The sequence below is a fragment of the Podarcis melisellensis genome (assembly GCF_964234715.1).
Source record: "Podarcis melisellensis genome assembly, chromosome: 13".
In the NCBI taxonomy this organism is placed as follows: Eukaryota; Metazoa; Chordata; class Lepidosauria; order Squamata; family Lacertidae; genus Podarcis; species Podarcis melisellensis.
The window spans coordinates 15816580-15844180 of NC_138545.1; the positions used below are offsets into that span (position 1 = coordinate 15816580).

At 46.5% G+C, this 27601-nt stretch overlaps 2 protein-coding genes across 4 annotated transcripts in view; both read left to right on the top strand.

Moving 5' to 3' along the window:
- Nucleotides 1–20906, top strand: part of LOC309354022 (uncharacterized protein) — a 31987-nt gene extending 11081 nt beyond the window's left edge. For 2 of the 3 annotated variants that reach the window (XM_081883720.1, XM_081883721.1), the window contains 2 exons: nt 736–807; nt 20884–20906. In XM_081883720.1, coding sequence (XP_081739846.1) covers nt 736–807; nt 20884–20891 — 80 coding nt within the window. In that variant the 3' untranslated portion in view covers nt 20892–20906. Of the gene's footprint in view, nt 1–735; nt 808–15116; nt 15573–20883 lie in introns of those variants that run through there. The other variant, XR_014162151.1, reaches the window with a different exon arrangement.
- A 235-nt stretch (nt 20907–21141) lies between these two features.
- Nucleotides 21142–23920, top strand: VKORC1 (vitamin K epoxide reductase complex subunit 1). Its single transcript, XM_081883704.1, has 3 exons — nt 21142–21364; nt 22170–22279; nt 23144–23920. The coding sequence occupies exons 1-3, from the start codon at nt 21195–21197 to the stop codon at nt 23371–23373; spliced, it is 510 nt and encodes a 169-aa protein (XP_081739830.1). The 5' UTR covers nt 21142–21194; the 3' UTR covers nt 23374–23920.
- Nucleotides 23921–27601: the final 3681 nt, after the last annotated feature.

Genomic DNA, 27601 nt, shown 5'->3' on the forward strand with positions numbered 1-27601 from the left:
AACATCAACCCAGAGAAAACTCCAATTGTCCTTTGCTCTGACTGAGCACTAAAGAGCTGTTTTCCCTGGGGGGGAAGCAGCAGGACAAAAGGATGTGTGGATGAGTCCTTGCTCTTTACTGATGTTCCAGAACTGTTTGTAACCCTTTGCAATGTCTAAATATAAGCCACAACACTGACTTCATTCTTCTCAGAAGCCTTGAGGTCTAGGAACATCCATTAAAACGAAAATACTGAAGTTTCTCAGACCATTTGGTCCACATACAATACTGGTTTATAGTGCAATAAGGAACAGCATTTATTCTGATTCATCCTATGAAAAAGCACTCACGCACCTCTCAGTTTCTAAACATGCATTGTGATGAATGATGTGGACCTCCTCATTACCCTAGGGCCTGCTTAAGCTTTTGCCCATCTGCTTTTTCTACCTCTCCAACTATCCTGAAAAACAAAGCCTAAACCCCAAGGTTCCTTTCTATCAAAACATATTTTTTGCTTTCCTCACAGCAGCTCAATAGTTAAACATTCCCCAACTGAACCTTCCCCTCTTAGCACATTCTGGAATATCGCAGCACCCTTGTTTGGGTTGGGGAAGGGAGGGTGTCACTGATATTCAAACACAGACGCACTAATTTCTTCAGACCTGTAATCCGCCCCTTATCCTGAATGTGGCTTGGAAGAATGAGGGATACTTATTTTCTGCTTAACAGTCTTTTGTTTCTGTGTTTACATACAGAATCGTCAAATATATCGAGTGAGCAAGATCTTGATATGGAAGTGACAAAGATGGAGCAAGGCATTTTGAAGGGTAAGGAATTCTCTGGAAACAAGGTTAAGAACATAAGAAGAACCCTGGCAGATTAGACCAAAGGCGTACTTTGTCCAGCAACCAGTTTTCCCACAAGTGGCCAAATCAGACGACTTTAGGAAGCCCTTGAGCAGGATATCAGTGCAATAGGACTCTCCTGATCATGTTCCCCCAGCAACAGCTACTCAGAGGCATAGTTCTTCTCAGGACCGGATTTAGGTTGGATGAGGCCCTAAGCTACTGGAGGTAATGGGGCCCTTTATATGTCTAGCTGTCCTTTGTCAACAACAAATTGTCACTGTTTTTTGTGTTGAATATATGCTATATGGTAATTTATGGACCGAATAGGTATCTAAAGCCATTTGCCACTGTTGCTGTATGTAGGTTTTATTTTATTTGTTTTTTATCTTATATTTTGGAAATGTACACCCAGTTTTTTTTCCCTTTAAATTTTTTAGGGGCCCCCAAAAGAGTGGGGCCCTAAGCTATGGCTTGTTCAGCTTATACGTAAATCTGGCACTGGTTCTTCTGGACCTGGTGGTAGCATATAGCAATGACGATTTAGTAGCCTTTCAATGCTTTATCATCACAAATATCTAATCCCCAGTAAAAGCCATATAAATTGGTGGCCATTATATCTGGTGGTAGCGCATTCCATTGTTTTTAACTGTGTGCTGTATGAAAACGTACTTCCATTTGTCAGTCCTCCTCACTCTCCTGTACTGAAGGACTCCAGGCTTTTTAGACTTACAAGAGAGGGAGAAAAATGTCTCTCTGCCCACTTTCTCCATACTGCAGTTGCATCAGAATAAACTACTTTCCTATGAACAAAGGCAAGCAGTGTTACCCATCTCTGCAGGGGTTGTTCTGGAGTAAGTGCATTGTTTCTGTACTACTTGCACGATCTTTATTTGAAAGATTACTTTTCCCCTTAAGAAGGAACATGCTGAGTGAAATTGCCTGGGGAAATAATCATTATTTCTAATGCCTCTGTGCAAGCTAGTTTTCTAATGCCCCTAAGCAAACTAGATCCATCTGTTTTACAAGATGGGGGCCCAGCCCATGTCCTCATGCTTAGATTCTATGGGTATAACTAGATACAGTGGCACCTCAGGTTACAGACGCTTCAGGTTACAGACTCCGCTAACCCAGAAATAGTACCTCAGGTTAAGAACTTTGCTTCAGGATGAGAACAGAAATCGCATGGCAGCGGCATGGCGGCAGCAGGAGGCCCCATTAGCTAAAGTGGTACCTCAGGTTAAGAACAGTTTCAGGTTAAGAACGGACCTCCAGAACAAATTAAGTTCTTAACCCGAGATACCACTGTATTCCTATCCCCCCCCCCCATAGCCCTGTTTACACCTTCATACAGCAGGGATAAAGAGCCCTGAACAGGAAATTCTGAAGGTGGGTTCTTAGTGCATTCAGCAGAATGCATGGAAAATACCTCTTCATAACATCTGCCCAGTGCATGAAGGTCTGAGACTACAGTTAATGAAGATGTTCAGGGCAGAACTTGTCTGTGCAGATCAATCCTCTCTCAAAATGCCTCAATGCTGCTTGTGTTTCCCTCATATGGGGCATACTTACAGGGGAGAATTTACAAGCAGGAGCAGTGGGAGTAAATTCATCCCTCCAAAATCTAGGCTTACAGGAAGTGGGCAAAATGTCCCTAGTGAGTGGGGCATTTGCATACAAGAATATCCAAACCTGGGAGGGGTCTGTTTACTTCCCCTTTGGGGGAATCACCACAGCTCAGTGGTGGATGAGCTGCTTGCACAAGGTCCCAGATTCAACATCCGGGTAGGGCTGGGAAGGTCGCTTGTCCAAAATCCTGGAGAGAGGCTGTCAGTCACCAAAGACAGTACTGAGCTTGGTGGGCCAGTGGCCTGAATTTGCATAAGAGTTTCCTGTGGTTAAGCAACTGCTCCCATCTTCCCTTTATCTCAAGAAATTGGGATTCTGAATGATCTGTGCACTGGGATAACATCTAGTTATAAGTGTACATGCAAGGGAATGGGGGGTGAAGGGAAAAGGCAGAGCAGTGTTGTAAACAAAATCTGCCCTTCTTCCCTTATGGAGTATCCAAGAGCCCATATAGAGTCCTTAGGTGGGTTCCCCTCCATACATCATACATACATCACAGAAGGGGTGTAACCCAAGACCACCCCTGTAGTAATGCTCGCCCCCAACCTCTTGCCCCTCCCTTCTCCGGTCTCTGCTCTCCGGCCAGACCCGGGGACGCCCAGGACAGGGTAGGCGGGCGAGATTACTGTTTTAGCAAGGTCAAAACAAACAAACAAAACCCGGTAGGGCTGCCACCACTCCCTATGTTCCAGGGGACCCAAGATCACAACCCAGGGAGAAGGCTATGACCCGTTAGCCTGGCCGTCCCCCTACTCCACAAGCTGCATCCACAGTCTTGCAGGCAGAAATTCTACGGTAGAGCGTAACCCAGCGTAAGGCAAGGACTTAGCTATTCCCTTTGGAAAGGCACACAACTAAAACAGTTTCATCTTTAAAATGTTTATTTTAAAATAACATAAGAAACATGCTAAAATAGCAGGCACATCTTTTGGAACGTTACAGATAAGAAAACAAGAAAGTTACTTAGGCTAGCTAGGATCACATACTTACAACTCTAACACAAAGATAGGACAGTTGAAGTTCTTTCAAAACTCTGCAAGTAGACAACGAGTGAAGATTTCCATCTCAAAGGATGAGTAGCGGCCTATTAAGCTGGAACAATAGAGCCTGGCATCTTTGCAATTTGCAGAGCAAAGCAGAGAGCAAAGAGCAAGACAATTGCTTGATCTTTTATCCACAATTCGCAACCTGCGTCGTAACTTTCAAGCCAATCATAAGACTCAAATTATTTTTGAATGCGCCAACGATCGGCTTGCTGGTCAATCAATTTACCTCTTGACAGCTGGGCCAATTTAGGATTTTAAACTTTAAATCAAAGGGTTTCCTCCCTTCCGCCAGAGACACATTCCCAGGCAATTCAAGGGCAGATAACAACGCTGGGGAGGAAGATGTTTACACCATCGAACTCAGGTGCTAGCCCTTTCATTAATCAAGACATCCTGGGTTCTAATAAACCTTTCAGCTGAGGAGTCAGTTGTCTGGGACTTTAAAGATACACAACTCCTTTCCCAGGGTCCTTGCGGCTGATGAAACTCCCACAAGGCCTCACTCTCTTTTGCTTGACCAAAGAATAATTTTCTAAATATTCCTACTTTACTACACCCTCCCCTCTAAGATGAAATTAAGGGTGAAGTCCCCTAATTTCATCAAAGAAAATTATTTACACACTGAGGTAGATCATCCGGTCCAGGGGGCTTCAACAGCTTTTATACACATATCACTAGCAGCACCCCCTTAATCCGATATTTACACAGTTTCCAGACAATACTCAATAATAACATTTCATGAAACAGATTGGTACATTCTAGACAAAGTATCAGCAACAACGTTGCTCTTTCCTGCAATATGAGTAACTTTAAACTGAAAATCTTGGAGGGCCATACTCCACCTAAGCAATTTTTGATTGGATGATTTTACCCTTTCCAACCAACACAGGGGAGAATGATCAGTTTGAACCTCAAAGGTGTTACCCCACAGGTAAGGCCGCAGTTTGGTCAGAGCCCAGACCAAAGCAAAACACTCTTTCTCGATGGTTGAGTAATTTTGTTCAGAAATGGACAACTTTTTACTTAAGTAAACCACAGGACGCCAATTCCCTTCTTCGTCTTCTTGGAGCAGAACTGCTCCTAGCCCTGTTTGACTGGCATCGGTTTGCACTACAAACGGACGCCTCTGATCAGGAGCCAGCATGACTTGGGAGCTCATAAGGGCGTACTTTAACAAATCAAAAGTCCGTTGACACTCCTCAGTCCAATTTACTTTGACTGGCAGGGATTTCTTACAAAGGTTGGTAAGAGGAACAGCTAGGGTTGAGAAGTGATTGACAAAGCGTCGGTAATAATTAACCAACCCTATAAAAGATTGTACATCCTTTTTCACGACGGGGCGTGGCCAGTCTTGGATACACTGTACCTTGGCCTCTAAGGTCTTAATATTTCCCGACCCCACTCTGAATCCCAAATACACCACTTCTCCTTGGGCAAACTGACATTTAGATATTTTAACAGTCAAGTTTGCCTCTTGCAATCGGGCCAAAACTCTCTGCACATGCTTAAGGTGTTCTGGCCACGTCTCTGAAAAAATTGCTAGATCATCCAAATAAGCACAGCAAAACTCATTCAGATCATGAATCAAGGAATTAATCAGCCGTTGGAAAGCTGCGGGGGCATTTCGCAATCCAAACGGTAACACTTTAAACTGGTACAAGCCTACATGAGTGACAAAGGCAGACTTTTCAGAAGCTTCTGGGGACAACGGGATCTGCCAATAACCTTTGGTCAAATCCATGACTGTGATGAATTTCGCCCGTCCCAGCTTCTCAATTAAGGTGTCAATTCTCGGCAAGGGAAACACATCAGGAACAGTGACTAAATTAATCTTTCTATAGTCCACGCAAAAGCGAATGGAACCGTCGGGTTTCGGAACCAGTACAATGGGAGAAGCCCAAGCACTTTTACTAGGTTCTATGACTCCCAATTCCAGCATTTCTTTCAGCTCAGTCTCAATATTCTGCGCATGTGCCTCACCGACTCGATAAGGACGTGAGGAAATTGGGGGGGTTTCCCCCGTGACAAAGTGATGCTGAGCTAGATGAGTCTTACCAGGTTTGGTGCTGAACGTGTTGCTATAGGGTTGCAGTGCCTCATAAAGCTCTTTAGCTTGACTCTCACTTAAACTCGGCAACTGCAATACATCAGAAATGCTTCCAGCCTGTTTGTACTCAGTTAAAAGATCCACAGGTGAAGCAGGCACCTCTTCCTGACTACGCGTAATGGCCAACACAGAGATCTTTGGTTCAACACATTCTTTCAAGGAATTAACATGATACTCACGAGCAGTGGGGTGCAATTCCTTGCAACTTACAAGGTAACGCACAGGGCTCAACCTTGCTTCCACAACACCAGGACCTTGCCATTTCACATCTAACTTGTGGGGGCGAGACGGCCTTAAAATCCATACCTGATCTCCCACCTCAAACTGTTTGCACACAGCTCTGGCATCATGTACTCTTTTTTGTTCTAATCGGGCACTCTCTAAATTCTCTTTGGCCAGTTGCCAAACGTCAGCTAGAGTTCCCTTCAGTTGGGCAAAGTACTCACTAACAGAAGGCAGTTTTATCTCTTCCTCTGAACCTTCCCACTCTCTCCGGAGCATTGAGAGGGGGGTATTCAGAAGCCTTCCAAAAATTAGCTGATTAGGTGCAAACCCAAGACTTCTCTGATGGGCATCATTGTAAGCAGCCACCACCAAAGGCAAATCCTGGTCCCAACTGGAACCATGGGCCAGGGCATACTTGCGCAGCATTTGAACCAGGGTCTTCTGCACTCTTTCCACCAACCCATTTCCTTGATGCTGATAAGCAATAGAGGTATAGTGACGAACCTCAGACAAACGCAAAACCTCCTGGGTGACCTTAGACATAAAATTAGTTCCCAAATCGCTCACCAAAACCTTAGGAATTCCTAGGGAACAAAAAGCAGAAATCAAAGCCTTAACCAGACTATTGGCAGAGGTATTGGTCAAACTCGTGGCATAAACATAACGAGAGGCATAATCAATGATCACGCAAAGAAACTGCTTTCCTGAGCGGGTTTTTGGCAAGGGACCCACTAAATCAATTCCCCATTTCTCCAAAACATTTGCTTCTAAGGGGACACTCTGTAACTCATTGGGCAAGTTATCTCGGTCATTCCCCACCTTCTGGCAAATCACACAAGAACGTACATATGCTTTAGTTGTTTGATACACCTCAGGCCAGTAAAAATAACGAGTGAGTCTTTCTAAAGTCTTTTGCAGTCCCATATGACCTGCTAAGCCGTCTTCATGGGCTAAGCTAAGAACAGTAGATCGCTTCTTTTCTGGAACTACTAACTGCAAAACAAAGTCCTTGTCTTTCACCTTTTTTGGTACAAACTGCCGATACAAAAGTCCCTTTTTATACACAAATTGGGCCTTCTTTGATCCTCGAAGGGGGGCTCCAACTGCCTCCCGACAACCCTGCAGGGAGGGGTCAGCCCTTTGTTCAGCAGCGAACTCTCCCAGATCTCCCAACTCAATAGAACTATCAAGGTCCTTTTTGGCATCCTCATCCAAGGCAGGTAACTCTCCCTCCCCTCCGGGTTTTCCATTCAACCCTGTCTCAGACTCCACCACATCCTTCCCTACCGGGGAGGGGGTGGGGGAGGTTGCTACCGTTACCGGCTTCTCACTTAGCTGTTGTTGCAAATAAACTTGGAACCCAAGATCATTCCCGACCAAAACTGGGCTTTTGCAAACTTCTGGATCATGAACAATCACGAGGTGGTCCCCACTGTAACCTTTGTATTTAAGGGGAACTATTGCTGTTGGCTGTAAGATTTCCTCCACTCCATAAGGACTGATTTTCAAGGGTTTATCCTGCATCTGGCTAGGTAAAACCAAATCCCTTGAAACGCTAGTGATATCAGACCCAGTGTCCCGGTACGAGTTCACAACAGTTTTATTGACTTCTATAGGAGCAGAAAACTCCAAATTCGCCCAATTCACATGGGGTGTTTTTCGAATCCCCTGGGTGCAGACAGGACCCACAGTAATACTAGCTTCTTTAGATTTACCCACAACAGGTGTCACCCCACCCTCCTCCTCCGGAGCCAAGCTCTCCACCGCTCCAGATTTGGCCGGTCCCTCCTCCCAATCTTCTTCCTGCTGCTGTATCATACGAACAGCAGGGGTGGAGGTAAGGACGGTGGGCTTTTTCCCAGCCAACTGGGGACATGTTGCTTTCATGTGCCCCGGTTTTTTGCAGAAAAAACATAGTCCAGAACTCGGGGGCACTTTCGCACGCTCTCCCCCAGCTGCAACAGAGTCTTTAGCAGGTGTAGGCAATCCCTTGCTGGATTCTTTGATGGGGGGGGCGGACTTTCCCGATGACGTCGTAGATTTATACATATTACTCTGGCCTTTATTAACAAGATGGGTGCGGTTCAACCAAAAAGATTCGGCAAGGGCGGTAGCTTCTGCTAGAGTCCTTGGTTTTTTTATCTGCCACCAAGCTAACAATTTCAGGGGGCAGGGAGCGCATCAGCTGTTCAATCAACATCAACTGCTTAATTTCTTTCACATCCTCCACCCCTTCAGCCGCCAGCCACAGTTCGAAATTTTGGGCCATTTTTGCAGAAAAAACCGCAATGTTGTCAGTAAGCCCTCCCTTTTCCACTTTCCTGAAAGCTTTGCGATAATTCTCAGGGTGTAAGCCATGCCGCTGCATGACTAGTCTCTTAAAGCTTTCATAGTCATTTATTTCTTCCAAAGGGAGATGTCCCATAAGTTCCGATAAATCACCACAAACTAGGGGACGTAGCACAGCCATATAAAGTTCTGGCGCCACACCCATGTCCCGGCACGTCACCTCAAACAAATTTAGGTAACTAAGGACATCAGTGGGGGGGTGGTATTTCTGGAACACCTTCCAGTTGAGATTACTTAAAGTCAGTCCTGGAGGGGACCGTTGGTTTCGATCTCCCCCCCTCCTCGGGACCAGTCCATACCTTGGTGCAGGGACAGGAGGCAGTTGCCCCTCGGCACGTGGTTGCTCCGCTGCCGTTGTTGCGTATCCACGCAGGGGACTCTGGAAGTACTCCTCCTCCTCCTCCTCTGCCATGTACCTTCGCACCGGCACGCGCACCTCTCGAGCCGCAACCGGCGAGTAGACTCTGCCTGGGCTGAAGGAACGCTGTCTCACCTTCCGGCGGGCATCAGGCGCAAGCGGCTGTTCTCGGCGACAGTCTCCCACCGTCACCTCCTGGAACTGCTGCGGCAATTCTTGATAGTCAGGTGCCATTCGGCTAACTCTTGGTCTCATGAAGTAGCCCCTCTGGGGAAACTTCTCCCGGCAGTAGAAACCTCCTTTCACCGGATCTCGAACCCATTCTATGTCGTAGCTCTCCGAGACGTCCATCTCTCTATGTTCTGTATAAACAGAATAGTTCTCTCTAGGACGGGTGGAGGCCCTCACCGCCTCCACCTCCTCACGAGGAGATAGCTTTTGTTTAACGCAGTGTTTCCCAACCTTTTTTGGGCAAAGGCACACTTGTTTCATGAAAAAAATCTCGAGGCACAGCACCATTAGAAAATGTTTAAAAAATTAACTCTGTGCCTATATTGACTATATATAAAGTAACTCTCTTTAATAGGAATCAAATAAACACAATGGAACGGAATCCATTTATTTTATCTGTACTTGTAAGCAGGTTTTCATTTCGGCCTTGCATTCGTGTGTTCAGTTCATTCAGATGATGAAATATATCTGCCAGGTATGCCAGCTTTGCACACCACTCATCACTTGCAAGCAGCTTTGCGTAATCTGACCTCTCATTTGTCAGAAACACTTTAAGTTCCTCCCGCAGCTCATACACACGAACCAAGACCTTGCCACGCGACAACCACCTGACCTCCGTATGAAACAGCAAGGTTTTATGCTTCGCTCCCATCTCCTCACACAAAGCTGCAAATATGCGACTTTTCACGGGTCGTGACTTTACAAAGTTTACCATGCGCCAGGGGCGCCGACTTATAAAAAATATTGGGGGGTCCATACCGACTTATAAAAAATATTGAGGGGGCCCAAGACCTCCAAACCGCTGCTGCTGGGGGAACGAAAGGGGCGAGCCCCGGGCTGTCCCGACCTTAAGTGAACCTGTGAGGGCCCGCCCTTTGCGGCAGCCGATTGGCTGCCGCCGTGGGCAGTGAATATTAATGATGTATCATTTTTGTGCTTCATGCTGTGGCCACAGACATGTGATCTGATGGTGAATTTGGGGTGACCCAATGCAAAGATCCTGAGGATCCCTGTGGATCCATGTTTTGTAACCACGTTTTTGCACCATTGCAGCCCCAGGCAACAGTGGGTGTGTGATTTTGGGGGGGCAGGCTGTAGCCATGGACATGCTATGTGCTCTGATGGTGAATTTGGGGTGACCCAATGCAAAGATCCTGAGGATCCCTGTGGATCCATGTTTTGTAACCACGTTTTTGCACCATTGCAGCCCCAGGCAACAGTGGGTGTGTGATTTTGGGGGGGCAGGCTGTAGCCATGGACATGCTATGTGCTCTGATGGTGAATTTGGGGTGACCCAATGCAAAGATCCTGAGGATCCCTGTGGATCCATGTTTTGTAACCACGTTTTTGCACCATTGCAGCCCCAGGCAACAGTGGGTGCGTGATTTTGGGGGGGCAGGCTGTAGCCATGGACATGCTATGTGATCTGATGGTGAATTTGGGGTGACCCAATGCAAAGATCCTGAGGATCCATGTGGATCCATGCTTTTAAACCACATTTTAAGTGGGGAGGGAAGGAAAAACACAGAACGGACAAGGAGCACGAGAGGGGTGTGCAGCTGGCTAAGCATGCAGGAGAGGGGTATAACTGGGAGGGAGGAAAGGAAGGCAAAAGTTTTCCCTCACCTACGCACCCAAGCCAGCCAGCTCGCACGCTCTCTCTCTCTCTCTCCCTCTGCTTGCCTGGAGGGGAGGGGCTTTCCCTGCTCTTTGTTCCGTTTGAGCAAACACAGCAAGGAAACAGAGGCGGGTGGGCAGTAAGACCCTGAGGCAAGTGCGTCTTGTGCTTGCTCAGCAGCTTCTTCACGGTGCTCCGCGGAACGGTGTTCTTCATCCCGGCGGCGGCTCCCTCTCTTTCCTCTCAAGCAGAGCGGCCTTCCTGCTCCAGCCGCGCCTGCGCCTGAGGAGTTTCGAATCTGCCGCCGCGCGCAGGGTGACGTCACGGCCGCCGCCGGGCCAATCCGCCTGCTCGGCCCCGCCTCCCTTCTTCTCGCCTCCCTCACGAGAGGAAGCGCCTCCCTCGCGCACGGCGGATGCAGCCTGAGCAGAGTCCCCTCTCGCTTAGAGCAGTGTTTCCCAACCGGCACAGCAGGCAACGTCTTGCGGCACACTACTGTGCCGCGGAACACCGGTTGGGAAACACTGGTTTAACGGGAGTATCCCTCCCTCCGTCCACAAAGCAGGACTTTCTCTGACCCTTCCGGATCACGCTGGCATCCACCAGTTCTTCCTCTGACCCTGTTTCCGAGTCATTTGAAAACCAGGAAGCGGATTTCACTCCAGGACTCACAGCTTTAGGGGGTTCGGCTTCCACCGGGAGAGAGTTGTCTTCTCCCTCTCCTCCCCATTGATCTAAAGTTTGTAACGATTGCTGTTGTGAAGTTGCGGAACTGTCCTCCATGCTCCTAACTATCACTATCCAAAAAAACAAACCACCTGTAACCCACAAAAGATTCGTGCCAAGTTTAAAAAATCAAAGTGCCTTTCCACGGGAAGTCCAATCCCACCACGCTGCCAACATGTAGTAATGCTCGCCCCCAACCTCTTGCCCCTCCCTTCTCCGGTCTCTGCTCTCCGGCCAGACCCGGGGGCGCCCAGGACAGGGTAGGCGGGCGAGATTACTGTTTTAGCAAGGTCAAAACAAACAAACAAAACCCGGTAGGGCTGCCACCACTCCCTATGTTCCAGGGGACCCAAGATCACAACCCAGGGAGAAGGCTATGACCCGTTAGCCTGGCCGTCCCCCTACTCCACAAGCTGCATCCACAGTCTTACAGGCAGAAATTCTACGGTAGAGCGTAACCCAGCGTAAGGCAAGGACTTAGCTATTCCCTTTGGAAAGGCACACAACTAAAACAGTTTCATCTTTAAAATGTTTATTTTAAAATAACATAAGAAACATGCTAAAATAGCAGGCACATCTTTTGGAACGTTACAGATAAGAAAACAAGAAAGTTACTTAGGCTAGCTAGGATCACATACTTACAACTCTAACACAAAGATAGGACAGTTGAAGTTCTTTCAAAACTCTGCAAGTAGACAACGAGTGAAGATTTCCATCTCAAAGGATGAGTAGCGGCCTATTAAGCTGGAACAATAGAGCCTGGCATCTTTGCAATTTGCAGAGCAAAGCAGAGAGCAAAGAGCAAGACAATTGCTTGATCTTTTATCCACAATTCGCAACCTGCGTCGTAACTTTCAAGCCAATCATAAGACTCAAATTATTTTTGAATGCGCCAACGATCGGCTTGCTGGTCAATCAATTTACCTCTTGACAGCTGGGCCAATTTAGGATTTTAAACTTTAAATCAAAGGGTTTCCTCCCTTCCGCCAGAGACACATTCCCAGGCAATTCAAGGGCAGATAACAACGCTGGGGAGGAAGATGTTTACACCATCGAACTCAGGTGCTAGCCCTTTCATTAATCAAGACATCCTGGGTTCTAATAAACCTTTCAGCTGAGGAGTCAGTTGTCTGGGACTTTAAAGATACACAACTCCTTTCCCAGGGTCCTTGCGGCTGATGAAACTCCCACAAGGCCTCACTCTCTTTTGCTTGACCAAAGAATAATTTTCTAAATATTCCTACTTTACTACAACCCCCCACAAACATCATACCTACATCACCGAAAAGGCGGTCTACAACAGAAATTTGAGTGCTGTTGTTTGTCCTGTTTGGCTGGTTTTCTGATAATGCCTTATCTGGTTGCTTCTCCTGGTAGTCTGCCCATTCCTCTGAAATGGTGATCACCCACTTCCTGAGACAATGGGAAAGTTCCCCCACCCCCTCCCTCCTTGCAGAGAAAACATTTGGTCAGTTTGGGAGTAAAAATGGTTTCAGGGAGTCCAAATGGTTTCAGGAAGGTCTTCCTGTGCTGCTCCAGACATTGGTACATTTATGAACATTTATTATATATATATGACCTTAAAATTCTTATAACAGCAGGGAGATGGATTTGAGCATACCAGAGTGAAAAGATAAGGTTTTAAACAGGTCAGTAGAAGGAGCCAAGCTGGAACGTCAGGGAGTATAATTGGTTTTTGGCTTGGCTCTTTAAACAGGCTGTCACTGACGGTGCAAACAAGACGTGTGCTTACTTAATCTTGTAAATATTAATATTGCTAAACAAGCCTTTTCCCTGGCCCCCTGGCTCTCATAAGGAGAGCATCTTATCTTAGTCCCAGGCAAGCTGCATGTTTGACCAAGTGTTTTCATGCTGGATACAGAGGAAGGAGCTTCTTTCTCAATTAAGCTGCTGAGGACAGCATATTTTCATGTTCTGACTGGATACAGTAGCTCATGAGACATGAGTAAAGGCAGTCATTATCTCTTGTAGGCTAGGTGCTTAAGGAAGCTCAAATTCCCCCCTTTTTGCTGCAAGAGTCTTAGGCATCCTTTCCCATTGCACGTGTGTGTGTGTGTGTGTGTCCCATGCTGCACTGCTTCTGTTCACGTGCAAGTTGTCCTCTGCCCAAGCCTATGTTGTTTGTCTTGTTCTCTGCTGTGGCAAAATTATGTAACTTACATAATTAATTTTGCAAACAATATTGTTGTTTCGCTGTTCCACCCTTTCTACTTCAATACAAAGGAAACAATGTCAATGGGGGTGGGTAATCTATTCTGTATCAACAACAGCAAGTAGCTATCTTATTCACTAGATTGATCTTTGCCCTGGACATGGGACAAATTTGTGAACACCAGCAATTTCCACTCCTGTTTCCATTTTTGCAGGAGTTTTTTTCCAACATCCCAATGAGGAGAGGAGGAGTGGTGGTGATGACACCCACCTTGAGTGGCGCAATGCCTATTGCCTGGCCTGTGTGCCCCCCTCCCAGATCACAGGGCCTGAGGCCATTGCCCCAGTTTGCCATACCTTAAGGACAGCACTGTCTTTGCTTCAGGTGAATGGTGAATGGAAGTGTGACGTTCATATGGAGCCCCTGGTCGTCTCACGGACTATTGACCCGTACACCACTAATCTGCTGCCACCAACCCGGTCCTCCCCGGTAAAATCACTTCAGCCTCAGTCAGGTTCTCAATTAATAAAGAAGAGTGTGTTTTGTTTCAGACACAAACAAATTTTTGCGGCATTCCAAACGTTGTTACTCTTTACTTTCTTAGTCTTATTTTCCTCTCTCTATCTCTCTACCTCCCCTCACTCAAGAACCCACTGTCCTAACTGTCTCTCTATTTCCAACTGCCTGAGAACTGCTTCTCCAACTGCCTTTCCCAACCAACCAACCACCAACAACTAACTCAAACCTTGCGCTAAGCCCTTTTATACACAGGTAGGCTCCGCCTCCGGCTTTCCTATTGGTCTATATTTTTAACCCTATCTCTCCCCCCGTTCAAGCATTTTCTAAACGAACGGGCAAACGCCACAGGAAGCAAGAGCAGAACATAATAGATTACAAATCCTATTGAGCTGTGATATCCCCCCCCCCAAAGCATATAGGCACAGGGCCTCCACACTATACTTCCCTCCCAATCTGAATCAAGGCCTTGTGCTGGTTTCCCGCCCCCAAAAATCTCCTCTTCTGCACTAACCAGCACCTTATTGTGGGGAAATAGGAAGGGTAGGGAAATAATTTTTGGCAGAATCTGGTATGGTACTTAGATCCAAATCAGGAGCACATCAGCAGGGAGGACCCTGTGCCTGTTCTTCTTTTAAAATAAAAGTGGCAGTCTTAAAGCACATGTATTTATAAGCATGTTTGGTGTAATTTATAGTTCAGTTGATTTTCTTCAGATATTTCCCTCCTTGTCAACCTCTAGTCACCAGCTCTGGATTGTGGGGAAGAGTAAAATAATGAGACATCCATTTTTTGTGTGGCTTTTCATAGGATGGTAATAATGGAAGTTGACAGCTTGTTTTTTACCTCAGGGAGCCATCTTGGTTGGGGGTGAGCTGCTGCTTCAGGCTTCACCCTTCCTGTCAAGTAACAGTCCAAACTTTTCCGAACATTTAAATTGACAAATGGTATATTTTTTGTGGATTGAAGAAAAAGCTTGTGTACATGAACAGAAAACACCTCTTAAAATTTGAAGCTGCCACATTAATGGTTTTTGGCTTTGAGGGGCTTGTGGTGGTTCATTCAGGGGAAAGGATTATGATACAGTGTACCAATAATTGTTTATATAAAGGAGACATGTTCCTCCCACCCCCCCCAAAAAAACCCTGCATTTTATTTTGCTGTTAAGAACTCTTGGGTTTGTGAAGGAGCCACAAAAGGGTAAAATCCCACTTCTCCTGAACAGTGAGTTCCAGGGACAGCAGTAACTGGGTTTTGGGATTCCACTGGCAGAGAGAGCATTGAAAACTCCCACCATTTTGCTTTGTTTGCAGGTATACAGGTAGAGGCGCAGGCAAACAGGTGCTTTGCCAGGCAGCAGGTCCACTCTGCCACCAGGGATGAAGGAGGAATCCATTTTAAATGGATTTACGCACAAAATTCAGTGGTTCTGATCCAGTTTGGCCACATTGGACAGCCTCTTGCATCAAATGCTTACTGGGGTTCTTTAAAAAAACAAACCCCACCTTTGACTGATTATATGCCAAACTATTTGGCTTGCAGAATACATGCCTTCTGCTCTCTTCTTTTGCCTTTTCCCACATACAAATGCATGCCCACCTGCTTTTTCATTTTCTCCTATATTCCATGGCTATTGAGCATGCTCAATCCTCATTGGCCTGTGATAATTTTTGGGGGGTATTTTTCTTCTTTAAATTTATTCAGACTCTCTCACACACACACTTCCACAAACTTTAGGGGTCCTCTGAACAGGGTGGATTTGATTTAAATCAAATCAAATTGATTTGAATCACGATTTAAATCACTAGTCAGTAAGACTTGATTTAAATAATTTTTTTTTACAGAAAGGCTCATTCTTGCTGGTATAATCTTAATATTTACAACGTGCGTGGGATTACAACCAGATGAAAGTTTTTGAACCACTAAATTTTCAGAGTTGTTTTTACAGTTATATCAAAAATTACTGATTTGGTTATACTATTAGAAATACATTGACAGATAATTATGAAATTATTGTGAGGTTTAATAAGTTAACTGTTTATATTTGGACAACTTTTCTGCTATACTTTGCTGGAAGGAGAAAAATAATCATTTCCTTATGTATCCATGTTTGTTAACAAACATATGTATCCATGTTTGTTAACTGATGTGGTTAAACAGTTTTTTTTCTTCAAAAAAACAACAACACCACCTTAGACTGAGTTTTAGCACACATGAAAAACTGAAAATAATTCCTTATTTCCTGATGAATAGCCTTTGGACTATAATGTAACTTAAATAGAAAACTACCTTTAGAAAGATTTTCCGTCCAATAGCATTTTATTTTAAAAATCCAATTTAAATTAAAAAATCTTATTATTTTTTTAAAAAAATTAAAATCATTTATTTGTATCCACCCTACCTCTGAAAATGCTGATACCTGATGTTGTTTCTCAGTGGCCTGTTTTGACTGCAAAGTTGTTGGCACTCAAGCATGCTATTAGAGGAAGCAACGGGTTCACTCTATTAACAAGTGTTTGACATGCTAAGCTTGTGGGGAAATTCAGGATGCAAGTTCTAACTGTTCTTGTTGTACAGAGCACTGGCAAATCCACCCTTCTCAATGCCATGTTTGGACTGCAGTTTGCAGCCAGCAGCAGGTGATGTACATGAGAAGCATTCATGACACTCCTTAGAGTCTGTTAACCCTTCTGTTATGTCCCCTGTGGAGCTGGAAGGAGCAGTTGGACCACGCAAGCACTTTGTCAGCTCATCAACCTCAGGCGTCACAATTCATAAAACAAAAGAGCTCTGAGGTCATTTTGCATGTTCACTTAAGTAATGTGGACATAGAAATGGAATGGCATCCCTATAAATGCAGTCAGAGGAGTAGCTGTTTCAACTTTTAAAGATGCAAGTTTACCTTAGACTGGTCTGTGCAAGTTAAAAAAGCAGTTCTGGAACAGGAAAACCTAGAATGATTATCTTAACCTGTCCATATCCCTCTGCTTGCAAAATTTTGGACTGCAATGGAAGTAATGATGAGTTTGTCACAGGGTTGTTGGGAGGATGGCAAACTAAGAGAATGTGGAGTCCCAGCCAATGGGCAAATCTTGAAGGATGAGGCCACTGTGGTTCGGACACAGTGGAACATTTCAACTGTAAGTGGTGTGGGGGAGCAATCAGTTTCTTTTTAAAATAAGATACTATAACGCTGTTAAAGCAATTGTTCACCATTTGTCTAAGAAGCTCAAGGCAGAAAATGTGGATTTCTCCTCCTTATTCACACAACAACTCTCTGTGGTAGGTTAGTCTTCACAATCCTAGTCCAACACCACACTGATCACCAGTGCTGAAGCAATGATTCTTCAACATCAACTTCGTTGGACTGGTCAAGTTGTGTGGATGCCTGATGATCGTCTTCCAAAGCAACTACTCTATTCTGAACTTAAAAATGGAAAGCGTAATGCTGGTGGTCAACAAAAGAGGTTTAAATACTGTCTCAAGGCAAATCTAAAAAAATGTAGCATAAACACCGACAACTGGGAAACACTGGCCTGTGAGTGCTCCAGTTGGAGAACAGCCTTTACCAAAGGTGTCATGGGCTTTGAAGACACTCGAACTCAGAACGCAAGGGAGAAACGTTATAAGAGGAAGGCACGCTTGGCAAATCCACACTGTGATCACTGTGGAAGGACATGTGGGTCCAGAATTGGCCTCCACAGTCACTTACGGACTCATTGTTAAAACCGTGTTTATGGAAGACAATCTTACTCAGCTATGAGTGATCGATCAAAGAAGATAAAGGCTCTCTGAACTTGTGCAGTAAGAGGCTGCTGCTGCTGCTGCTGGCAATCACAGAATCATTCCCGTATGCACAGTCTATTTTATAATAAAGTATTAAACACACACACACAAATTTATCAGACTTTCTGCTACATATATTTTGGACCTGGTTCACCTTCCAAGTATGTAGTGCTGTGGAAACAATTAATAGCAAATGTTGTTGTTGTTTAGTCGTTTAGTCGTGTCGGACTCTTCGTGACCCCATGGACCAGAGAACGCCAGGCACACCTGTCTTCCACTGCCTCCTGCAGTTTGGTCAGACTCATGTTTGTGGCTTTGAGAACACTGTCCAATAGCAAATACAGAAGTTATTTTAAAAAGCAAATGCCTGCCTGAAGATGTCTGGCACCCTTGCTCCTGTCACTGATGGGGAAGAGCTGACTGTGGCTGGGGAGTGGTGAAATAACTCTGTGCATGTTCATAAGTGTTCGGGGTTAAATTAAAGCAGGTCTGTAGCCAAAACATTTTGTGGTGAAAGGACCTGAGGTTGCACACAGGTGTGTGTGTGTGACAGAGAGAGGATGTGTAGAATTAACACAGAGCAGCCAGAACCTAAGCACTAATATGTTTAAAGTTAAATATTAATAAAATACAATGTAATCTTTAAAAATCATTGAGAAATAAGTACCAGGTGTTTGTTCTCTTAGTTTTTTTGCCACAGTCAGAACATTGGTAAGTAGGAACAGGTTTACTTCTTTCACAAGAGACCTTGGAAGAAAGTTGCAATGTGGGTTGCTCCTGAACACTATAGACTGCCATGCACCCTTTTATGATACTCCATTCCAGTCAGTCCATCCCCCTATTTTCTGTAACCCCCACCCCCCAAAGTCAGCATCCCCTGTCCATGGAACATGCTCAGCTCTCACTGAGCTATTTCTGGGGCTGTTTTCACCTTAGTTCTAAAACTTTTTTGGGGAGCTGGCTGGCCAGATGATTTGGTGCAAACACTCCTCATGGCTCCCTGCTCCCGAACCTTGAAGGCCAAAATCCAACCTGTGAATTGGAGCCCCAAGTAGACTGGGAGCCAGTGAAGTTTGCAACTAGACTGTTTCTGGGCCCCATGGCCCCATTCAAAGTGATACAGTATACTCATTCTGTTGTTGTTTAGTCATTTAGTCGTGTCCGACTCTTTGTGACCCCATGGACCAGAGCACGCCACGCCCTCCTGTCTTCCACTGCCTCCCGCAGTTTGGTCAGACTCATGTTTGTAGCTTTGAGAACACCGTCCAACCATCTCATCCTCTGTCGTCCCCTTCTCCTTGTGCCCTCCATCTTTCCCAACATCAGGGTCTTTTCCAGGGAGTCTTCTCTTCTCATGAGGTGGCCAAAGTACTGGAGCCTCAGCTTCACGATCTGTCCTTCCAGTGAGCACTCAGGGCTGATTTCCTTAAGAATGGATACATTTGATCTTCTTGCAGTCCATGGGACTCTCAAGAGTCTCCTCCAGCACCATAATTCAAAAGCATCAATTCTTCGGCGATCAGCCTTCTTGATGGTCCAGCTCTCACTTCCATACATCACTACTGGGAAAACCATGGCTTTAACTATAAGGACCTTTGTTGGTAAGGTGATGTCTCTGCTTTTTAAGATGCTGTCTAGGTTTGCCATCGCCTTTCTCCCAAGGAGCAGGCGTCTTTTAATTTCGTGACTGCTGTCACCATCTGCAGTGATCATGGAGCCCAAGAAAGTAAAATCTCTCACTGCCTCCATTTCTTCCCCTTCTATTTGCCAGGAGGTGATGGGACCAGTGGCCATGATCTTCGTTTTTTTGATGTTGAGCTTCAGACCATATTTTGCGCTCTCCTCTTTCACCCTCATTAAAAGGTTCTTTAATTCCTCCTCACTTTCTGCCATCAAGGTTGTGTCATCTGCATATCTGAGGTTGTTGATATTTCTTCCGGCGATCTTAATTCCGGCTTGGGATTCATCCAGCCCAGCCTTTCGCATGATGAATTCTGCATAAAAGTTAAATAAGCAGGGAGACAATATACAGCCTTGCCGTACTCCTTTCCCAATTTTGAACCAATCAGTTGTTCCATATCCAGTTCTAACTGTAGCTTCTTGTCCCACACAGAGATTTATCAGGAGACAGATGAGGTGATTAGGCACTCCCATTTCTTTAAGAACTTGCCATAGTTTGCTGTGGTCGACACAGTCAAAGGCTTTTGCATAGTCAATGAAGCAGAAGTAGATGTCTTTCTGGAACTCTCTAGCTTTCTCCATAAAGGTAAAGGTAAAGGTACCCCTGCCCGTACGGGCCAGTCTTGACAGACTCTGGGGTTGTGCGCCCATCTCACTTAAGAGGCCAGGGGCCAGCGCTGTCCGGAGACACTTCCGGGTCACGTGGCCAGCGTGACATCGCTGCTCTGGTGAGCCAGAGCCGCACACGGAAACGCCGTTTACCTTCCCGCTGGTAAGCGGTCCCTATTTATCTACTTGCACCCGGAGGTGCTTTCGAACTGCTAGGTTGGCAGGCGCTGGGACTGAGCAGCGGGAGCGCACCCCGCCACAGGGATTCGAAGCGCCGACCTTGCGATCGGCAAGTCCTAGGCGCTGAGGCTTTAACCCACAGCGCCACCTGCGTCCCTAGCTTTCTCCATAATCCAGCGCATTTTTGCAATTTAGTCTCTGGTTCCTCTGCCCCTTCGAAATCCAGCTTGCACTTCTGGGAGTTCTCGTTCCACATACTCTTAAGCCTTCCTTGTAGAATTTTAAGCATAACCTTGTTAGGGCGAAATGAGTGCAATTGTGCGGTAGTTGGAGCATTCTTTGGCACTTCCCTTCTTTGGGATTGGGATGTAGACTGATCTCCAATCCTCTGGCCACTGCTGAGTTTTCCAAATTTGCTGGCATATTGAGTGTAGCACCTTAACAGCATTCTACCTGATTACAAATCTTGCAGCTGTGCTCTGAATTAAAAGGAAATTTCTGGAGCGTCTTTTAGGCAATGTATGTGCAATAAATGTGTTGCAGAAATCCAGGCAGGAAGGGGCATGGAAAAAAGGCAACTTAGACTGAGAGCCTTACTAGCCTTATTTTCCTAAGCCTTTTAATGCCTTGGCTCCAGACTAATTTTATCTGGGCTATGGTTATAGTTTGTATTTTATTGCTTTTCAGTTACAAATGAATCAGATACTTTGAAAAGGAGAAAATAAATTATGATGACTGATGCTGCTTATATATTGATGCTGCTTATATATATATATATATTTAAAGATTAAGCCCTGTCCCTGCTGCCCTAACCCTACTTAACAGGTTCATAGCAAACATGCAGTGCCATTGCGCAACAGCAGTTGGATCAGGGCATAAACTTTCCTGGATTGCAGGCGGTTGGAGGGCGATGGACACGTAAACAAAACGACCACGTCGCCACGCGCCCGCCCCCCCTGACTACAACTCCCGGCACGCCTTGCTGCCTCTCGTACCGCCCGCTGCTCGCTGAATGGCAGCTGTGCCTGATTGGCAGGATCGGTGCGCAATGAGGGACGGCTCAAGTCTCCAGGCTGGAAGGGGCGCGCCGTCCAGCAAGAGGGAAGCGGCCCATTGCGCCTCTCGCTCGCGGCAGGATGGCGGTGCCCGGCTGGGAGCGCGCGGCCCGGCTCCTGCTCTGCGCGGCGGGGCTGGCGCTGTCTGCTTACGCTTTCCACGTGGAGACCTCGAAGGAGCGGGACGCCGCCTACCGGGCTATGTGCGACATCAGCGCAGCCGTCAGCTGCTCACGCGTCTTCACTTCCAGGTGAATGAATGTCCCGCATACACCCGGCTGCTCCTGCGCCAGGAGCCCCAAATCTTGTGGGGTGATCTCCTGCGATTTGCACCCTGGTGGCATCCGCCCCCCCCCCGGCGCACAGCCGGATCCCACGTGCCGGGGCGTGCTTGTTTCCAAAAAGAGGTCCCGCTGGGATTTACTTCCGAGTAAGCGTGCGTGGGATTGCAGCCTGACCCTGTGCAATTGGCATGCTTACTCGGGACGAAATGCAAAGGGTTGAAATCTCTCCCTACTACCACCCAGTGGAGCTCAAGGTGTGGACTGTCCCTGCCCGTGTTGGGTTAAATTCCCATTCTTTTAGGAAAGTATTATTTGTCCTGGAGTTTTCTCAGTTCCGCTGAAAAGCTGCAATCGATCTTCTGAATCCTTTCCCGCTTGTAGCACAATTGAGAAAGGGGTCTCTTAACGGGTGGCAGGAGAGGAGGGGGGAAATTGTTAGCAGAAGTCACCGGTATGCTCGCCTAATCTTCTGTAAACAGCCAGGAAGGACGTCCCCAGGGTAACTGACCCTTTATTATTTGGCTGGAGAATGTGAATGAGGGGGATGACGTGTCCCTTATGTATGCTGGAGGTGACACAGAATGGGCCTGCTGTGGTCTATAAAAGATCTGACATTGGTAAGATGCTTCTTTATATTGGCCCAGTTTGCCTTAGGCAGCCAACCAGACACTGTCATTGCATGATCTTAGACAACCCACAGTGTTCTGTAAAGATTTAAGAATCATAATTACTGTTTATTGCTAACATTCTGCACCATCTCCTCCCATTACAGGTGGGGTCGTGGTTTTGGCTTGGTCGCCACGTTTCTGGGACCTCGTAGTGTGTTCAACCAGCCTAATAGTGTCTTTGGGATCGCTTTCTACACCCTGCAAATCCTTCTGGGTGAGTGACACATGCAGATGGATGCGTCAAAGAGAACACAGGTGTCCACACATGGATGCGGGTGTCGCTAACACAGCATCCAATCCAAACACTGGACAGAGGAGAATCTAGCTGCCCATGTTTTCAGTTCTGTATGTTACCAGGTGTGTTGTCCTCCCCTGATGACTACATCAGGTATTAGCAACATTTCGTAATTTGGGGTAGACCAGAGCTGTTGACCACTCCTGCTATGTACTACCTCCAGTGTACTACCTCTGGATACAAGGCCAAGGGAATCAGGGAAAGTGTTGTCGCAGTCAAGTTCTACTTGTGGTCTTCCATGGCTGGCCAGTGAGGTAACAGAATGCTGGACTAAAATGAAGAGTGCTCAAAGAAGTGGAGCCATAACAGGGCCACTGAGAAATAAGAGGAATGTGTAGAGGGGAACTTAGGGGGTTTACAAGTGTACAAAAAAAATTATAATAATCTAAAGAACGCAAACTCTAGGGGCAGCCCCAAACAGAGAGGACCAAGCATGCTGAGTAGCTACAGAATGTAGAGGGGCAGCTAAAGAGGTGCAGGGGGGGCGGACAGACGCTGAATGGGATGGGTGGAGAAAATGGAATGCTCTGCTCAGTGGGAGGAGCTAACCAGAACCCCGAACAAGAACATTAGGAGGGAGAATATACTGCAACGTTTTGCTGACATTCTCATGTGTGTGGTCAAAAACCTTTGTTGATTCACAGGTGGGGACTGGAAATCCAAAGTTGGGGTGGTCAGCCGAAAGGCTGGAGGCTGGTTTTAGCTTTCAATCCCATCTTGCCAGCATGATTTCCCCTTCTGCAGCTGAACACAAAAGTAACCCAGACCCCTTCATCCACACAGGCTTCTCCAACAGCGGCCTGGCGGCCATTGCTCTGCTGGGCTCTTCGGTCGTCTCCATTGTTGGCTCGCTGTACCTGGCCTACATCCTGTTCTTTGTGCTCCACGACTTCTGCGTGGTCTGCATCAGCACCTACCTCCTCAACTTTGCCCTCCTCTTGCTCAACTACAAGCGCCTCGGCTACCTCAACCAGGCCTGGAAGCGCCCCGTGGCCAAAGCCAAGAGGCAGTGAATGAAGGCGGCACCTCAGGCTGGGAAGTCCTGAGAGGGTGGAGGTTTCCCAGGGGTCTCGCCTACCTCTGGTGTTTCCTTAAGTGCTTGTTTGGATCTGGACCAAATTCATTGCGCTTAAGTCCCATTGAAATTCAAGGCGAAAAGTTTGTCATTAGTCATATGGACTCCAGTGGGAACTAAATGCAAGTAGCTTGGTCAGGATCCAACCTGTTAACTGTTTCTAGATCACCTGAATGCTCTTCCAGCTTGGAAAACGTCTTCCCAGAAATCGATGACATCAGCATTCCACTTGTCCTGACCCTTTGGACTCCATTCAGATTAGCTTATGAATCTCCATTTTGTAACTTAAATGGATGCAGTTTTTGGTTGGACTGACCTACAGATACGTAAATCAAGCCCTTTGTTCCTTTCCTTATTTCTTTTTAATACAAAACTTATTTTTATAGCTCTTTTTAGAAAAAAAAATAGTATACAGAGCAATTTGTAAAATACAGCTATTTGTGATCACGTTGAAAAGCATAGAATTGAGAGCTGTTACGTCTCTTCTCGGTTGTAATAGAGTGCTTTTTTTCTGGGGATACTCAAGGTATGCAGTACGGGAATTTCTCTCCATATTTTAGTATGGCATTTACTGCAACAACTTCATGGTGAGTACCAGCACCATTTTTCCTTTTTCTTTTTTGAAAAAGAGCACTGAATAGACACAAAATTGGGCCGAACCAGCTTGTGACTAGGCCTGGCTTAGTTACTGAAGCACAAACTAAAGCTCATCCTTTCTCCCCATCATTAATAACAGCTGCCTTTTACATAACAGGAGGGCCCTTCTGTTAGGAAGGCTGAGGCAAGCCACAGATTGTGAGGTACCATTAAAAAGGTAACAAACTGTGAAATTATTTTCATTAGGATTGAAACCGCAAGACAAAGGATGGCCCCAGGGGCGCCGACTTATAAAAAATATTGGGGGGGCCCAAGACCTCCAAACCGCTGCTGCTGGGGGAACGAAAGGGGCGAGCCCCGGGCTGCCCCGACCTTAAGTGAACCTGTGAGGGCCCGCCCTTTGCGGCAGCCGATTGGCTGCCGCCGTGGGCGGTGAATATTAATGATGTATCATTTTTGTGCTTCATGCTGTGGCCACAGACATGTGATCTGATGGTGAATTTGGGGTGACCCAATGCAAAAATCCTGAGAATCCCTGTGGATCCATGCTTTGTAACCACGTTTTTGCACCATTGCAGCCCCAGGCAAGAGTGGGTGGGTGATTTTGGGGGGGGGCAGGCTGTAGCCATGGACATGCTATGTGCTCTGATGGTGAATTTGGGGTGACCCAATGCAAAGATCCTGAGGATCCATGTGGATCCATGCTTTTAAACCACATTTTAAGTGGGGAGGGAAGGAAAAACACAGAACGGACAAGGAGCACGAGAGGGGTGTGCAGAGAAGCAGCTGGCTAAGAATGCAGGGGAGGGGTGTAACGGCAGGGAGGAAAGGAAGGCAAAAGTTTTCCCTCACCTACCCACCCAAGCCAGCCAGCTAGCTCGCTCTCGCTCTCTCTCTCTCTCTCTCTCTCTCTCTCTCTCTCTCTCTCCCTCCTGCCTGCTTGCCTGGAGGGGAGGGGCTTTCCCTGCTCTTTGTTCCGTTTGAGCAAACACAGCAAGGAAACAGAGGAGGGTGGGCAGTAAGACCCTGAGGCAGAATGCAGGAAAGCAGCCGCTTCCTCTTTTTGAGGGAAAAATACGGTAATAATTTTCTTAAATTATTGGGGGGGCAGAGCCCCCTCAGGCCCCATGGAGTCGGCGCCTATGGATGGCCCCTCGAGTTGTTTTTGGACTCTAGTTCCCACCCCCCACCTCTGGTCATGCTGGCTGGGCTAATTGGATCTGAAGCCCAGTAACATCTGATGAGCACCACTACATGTTTACCATTATATTTGTACCACTACAGTGGGATGGGAAATTTGGGCTTGCTGCCTTAGGTACCAGAAAAACTGGGTCTGGCAAAAGATGGGTGAACAGCCACTTTTCAATTTGTTTTCTACAGGCTTCCAGCACAGCTGTCAATACCCATTTTCAGAGAAAGTGAGGCAGAGTAGACCTTAAAACATCTTTGTGCATTAGAATTATCTGTGTGGGGGGGGGAACTATGCAGATAACTTAAGCACCCTCCAGAAGCCTGAGACTTCAACTCTCTTCAGTCTCAGCCAGCAGCTGGTTGGGGCTGATGGAAGTTGTGGTCCAGAACATCTGGCAAACACCAGGTTGGCGATGGCTGGCATAGACTGTAAAGTCGAAAGTGAATGACTTACCGGTAATTTTTTCCCCAATTTGAAATGGTGGTTATATTTCTCTGTATGTACTCCCAGACTACTGCAGGGGTCACTGTGTAGCCACCGTTAACAGCCTGAAAGCAAGCAAGAAATAGTTTTTTTGTATGAAGCACAATAGAGCCACCCAAGAAAGAAAACAGCTTGCCACCTAATGCAAGAAATCATGATTGATAATGAGAGTCTTGATTGATTCAATCCGCATAAAGTTACATATGAACAAAAACAAACACGACTTTTTCTTCTGAATGTACTTTGCTTTTGAGTGTTGTTGCATCAGGTAGCATCTTAGAAGAGGTCGTGAGTCCTTCCCAGATAATCAAGAACACTGTAAAAACAACCATCAGTCAAAGGATATTTGATTAAACTGACTGATCAATTTAAAATGGCAATCCTGGCAGGAAGAAAAACCTCTGTAACAAAAAAAAAAATCTCTGGAGAAAGCAGCCTCTTGGATTCCTAGCTTTCTTTCTTTTCTTTTTTTGTGGGGCAGGGCAAGAGTGGTGGCACCTCATTTTTAATTTCTGAAAAAGTTCATAAAGACTTTAAAAGTGTGTTTGCAGGGATAGACAGGGTCACGCGAATTCACCCATTAGAATATTACATTTTTAATATGACATTGATACCCTGCCTTTCCATATTAGTTTTTTATGAGAAGTTATAGACCACTTGCTCATTAAAAATATCCAAGTGGCGAACAAAATGCACAGATGCATAACAACCCTCAGTAAAACAATATGATGCAACATACAAGATTCCTTCATTATGTCATCCACAGGCAAAACTGATAACAGTTTAGTTGACAGAAGCATTAAGTAGAAAAGTATTTGGTAGGCTTCTGAAAGAGAAAATGGAAGGTGCCTGATTGTCAGTAGACCATAATCCCACAAAGCTGCTGTGACCACAATGAAGGTTCTGTCACTGCCCTCTTTGTCCTTGTCTATCACCAGGATGACATTCCAACTTAATTCTTCTTGAGTGGTTTTTTTGCAACTCTTAGGCATGTCCTGAATTCACTTCATGTATGTACAGTGTGCACTGTGAACAGGGCAGTCTAGATTTGCCCCCTAGCTTGGCATGGAGCTTGAACAGCGCATTGGGAACCCACTGTCATTGGGCACTGGACACATCTCTCCCAGCCTAATCCAATGGAAACTCTTCCAGCACCAAATCAGAAGATGAGCAAATTGCTGCTTTCTTGTAGAACTGGCTCGTCTCTTCCACAAAGTGTTCAGCCCCTAAGGAACAGTCTGGGATCAGCTCACTGGACTCTCAGCCTATGCATGGCTTCGCCAATAACAGGACATTCTGCCTTACATGCAGCCTGTGGTTTAGAAAGGTTCCCCCTCCTCACACGAGCAAAATGTTTCAGCTGCACCAGAAGCAATGCTTATAAGCTGGAAGCAAGCATCCTGTTGTGCCATTGAATTTAACCACCTCTGACAGAGTGCGCTTGTGCTGCTCCTGTTCTAGCTGCAGAAGTTTGTTTCTCAGCAGAGATGGATAGTCTTCAGAAGCATCCAGTGGCGTAGCGTGGGTTGTCAGCACCCGGGGCAAGGCAAGTAATTTGCGCCCCCTAACCCCTAACCTGCCACCGCTGCCAGCTTCTTGCTGCTGCCTGGTCTGGTCTGGTGTGGTTCTCTCCCACGCTCAGCGCTGCGCTGGGCGGCCGCTGCACTGTCCCTCCCCCAGATAGTCCCTCGCTCTCTCTCCGCACCGCACACCTGGCACCCACCCCCTCCACAGTGGGCGGCAACCCAGCGGCTTGGATCGGATTCGCACAGGCAGCACTGCAGTGAGAGAGAGTGAGTGAGCCAGGTAGGGGCAGAGAGCTGCGAGTGCGAGCGCCCCCCCGATGTTGTGCCCGGTGCGGCCGCCCCCCCCCCGCACCGCCCACGCTACGCCA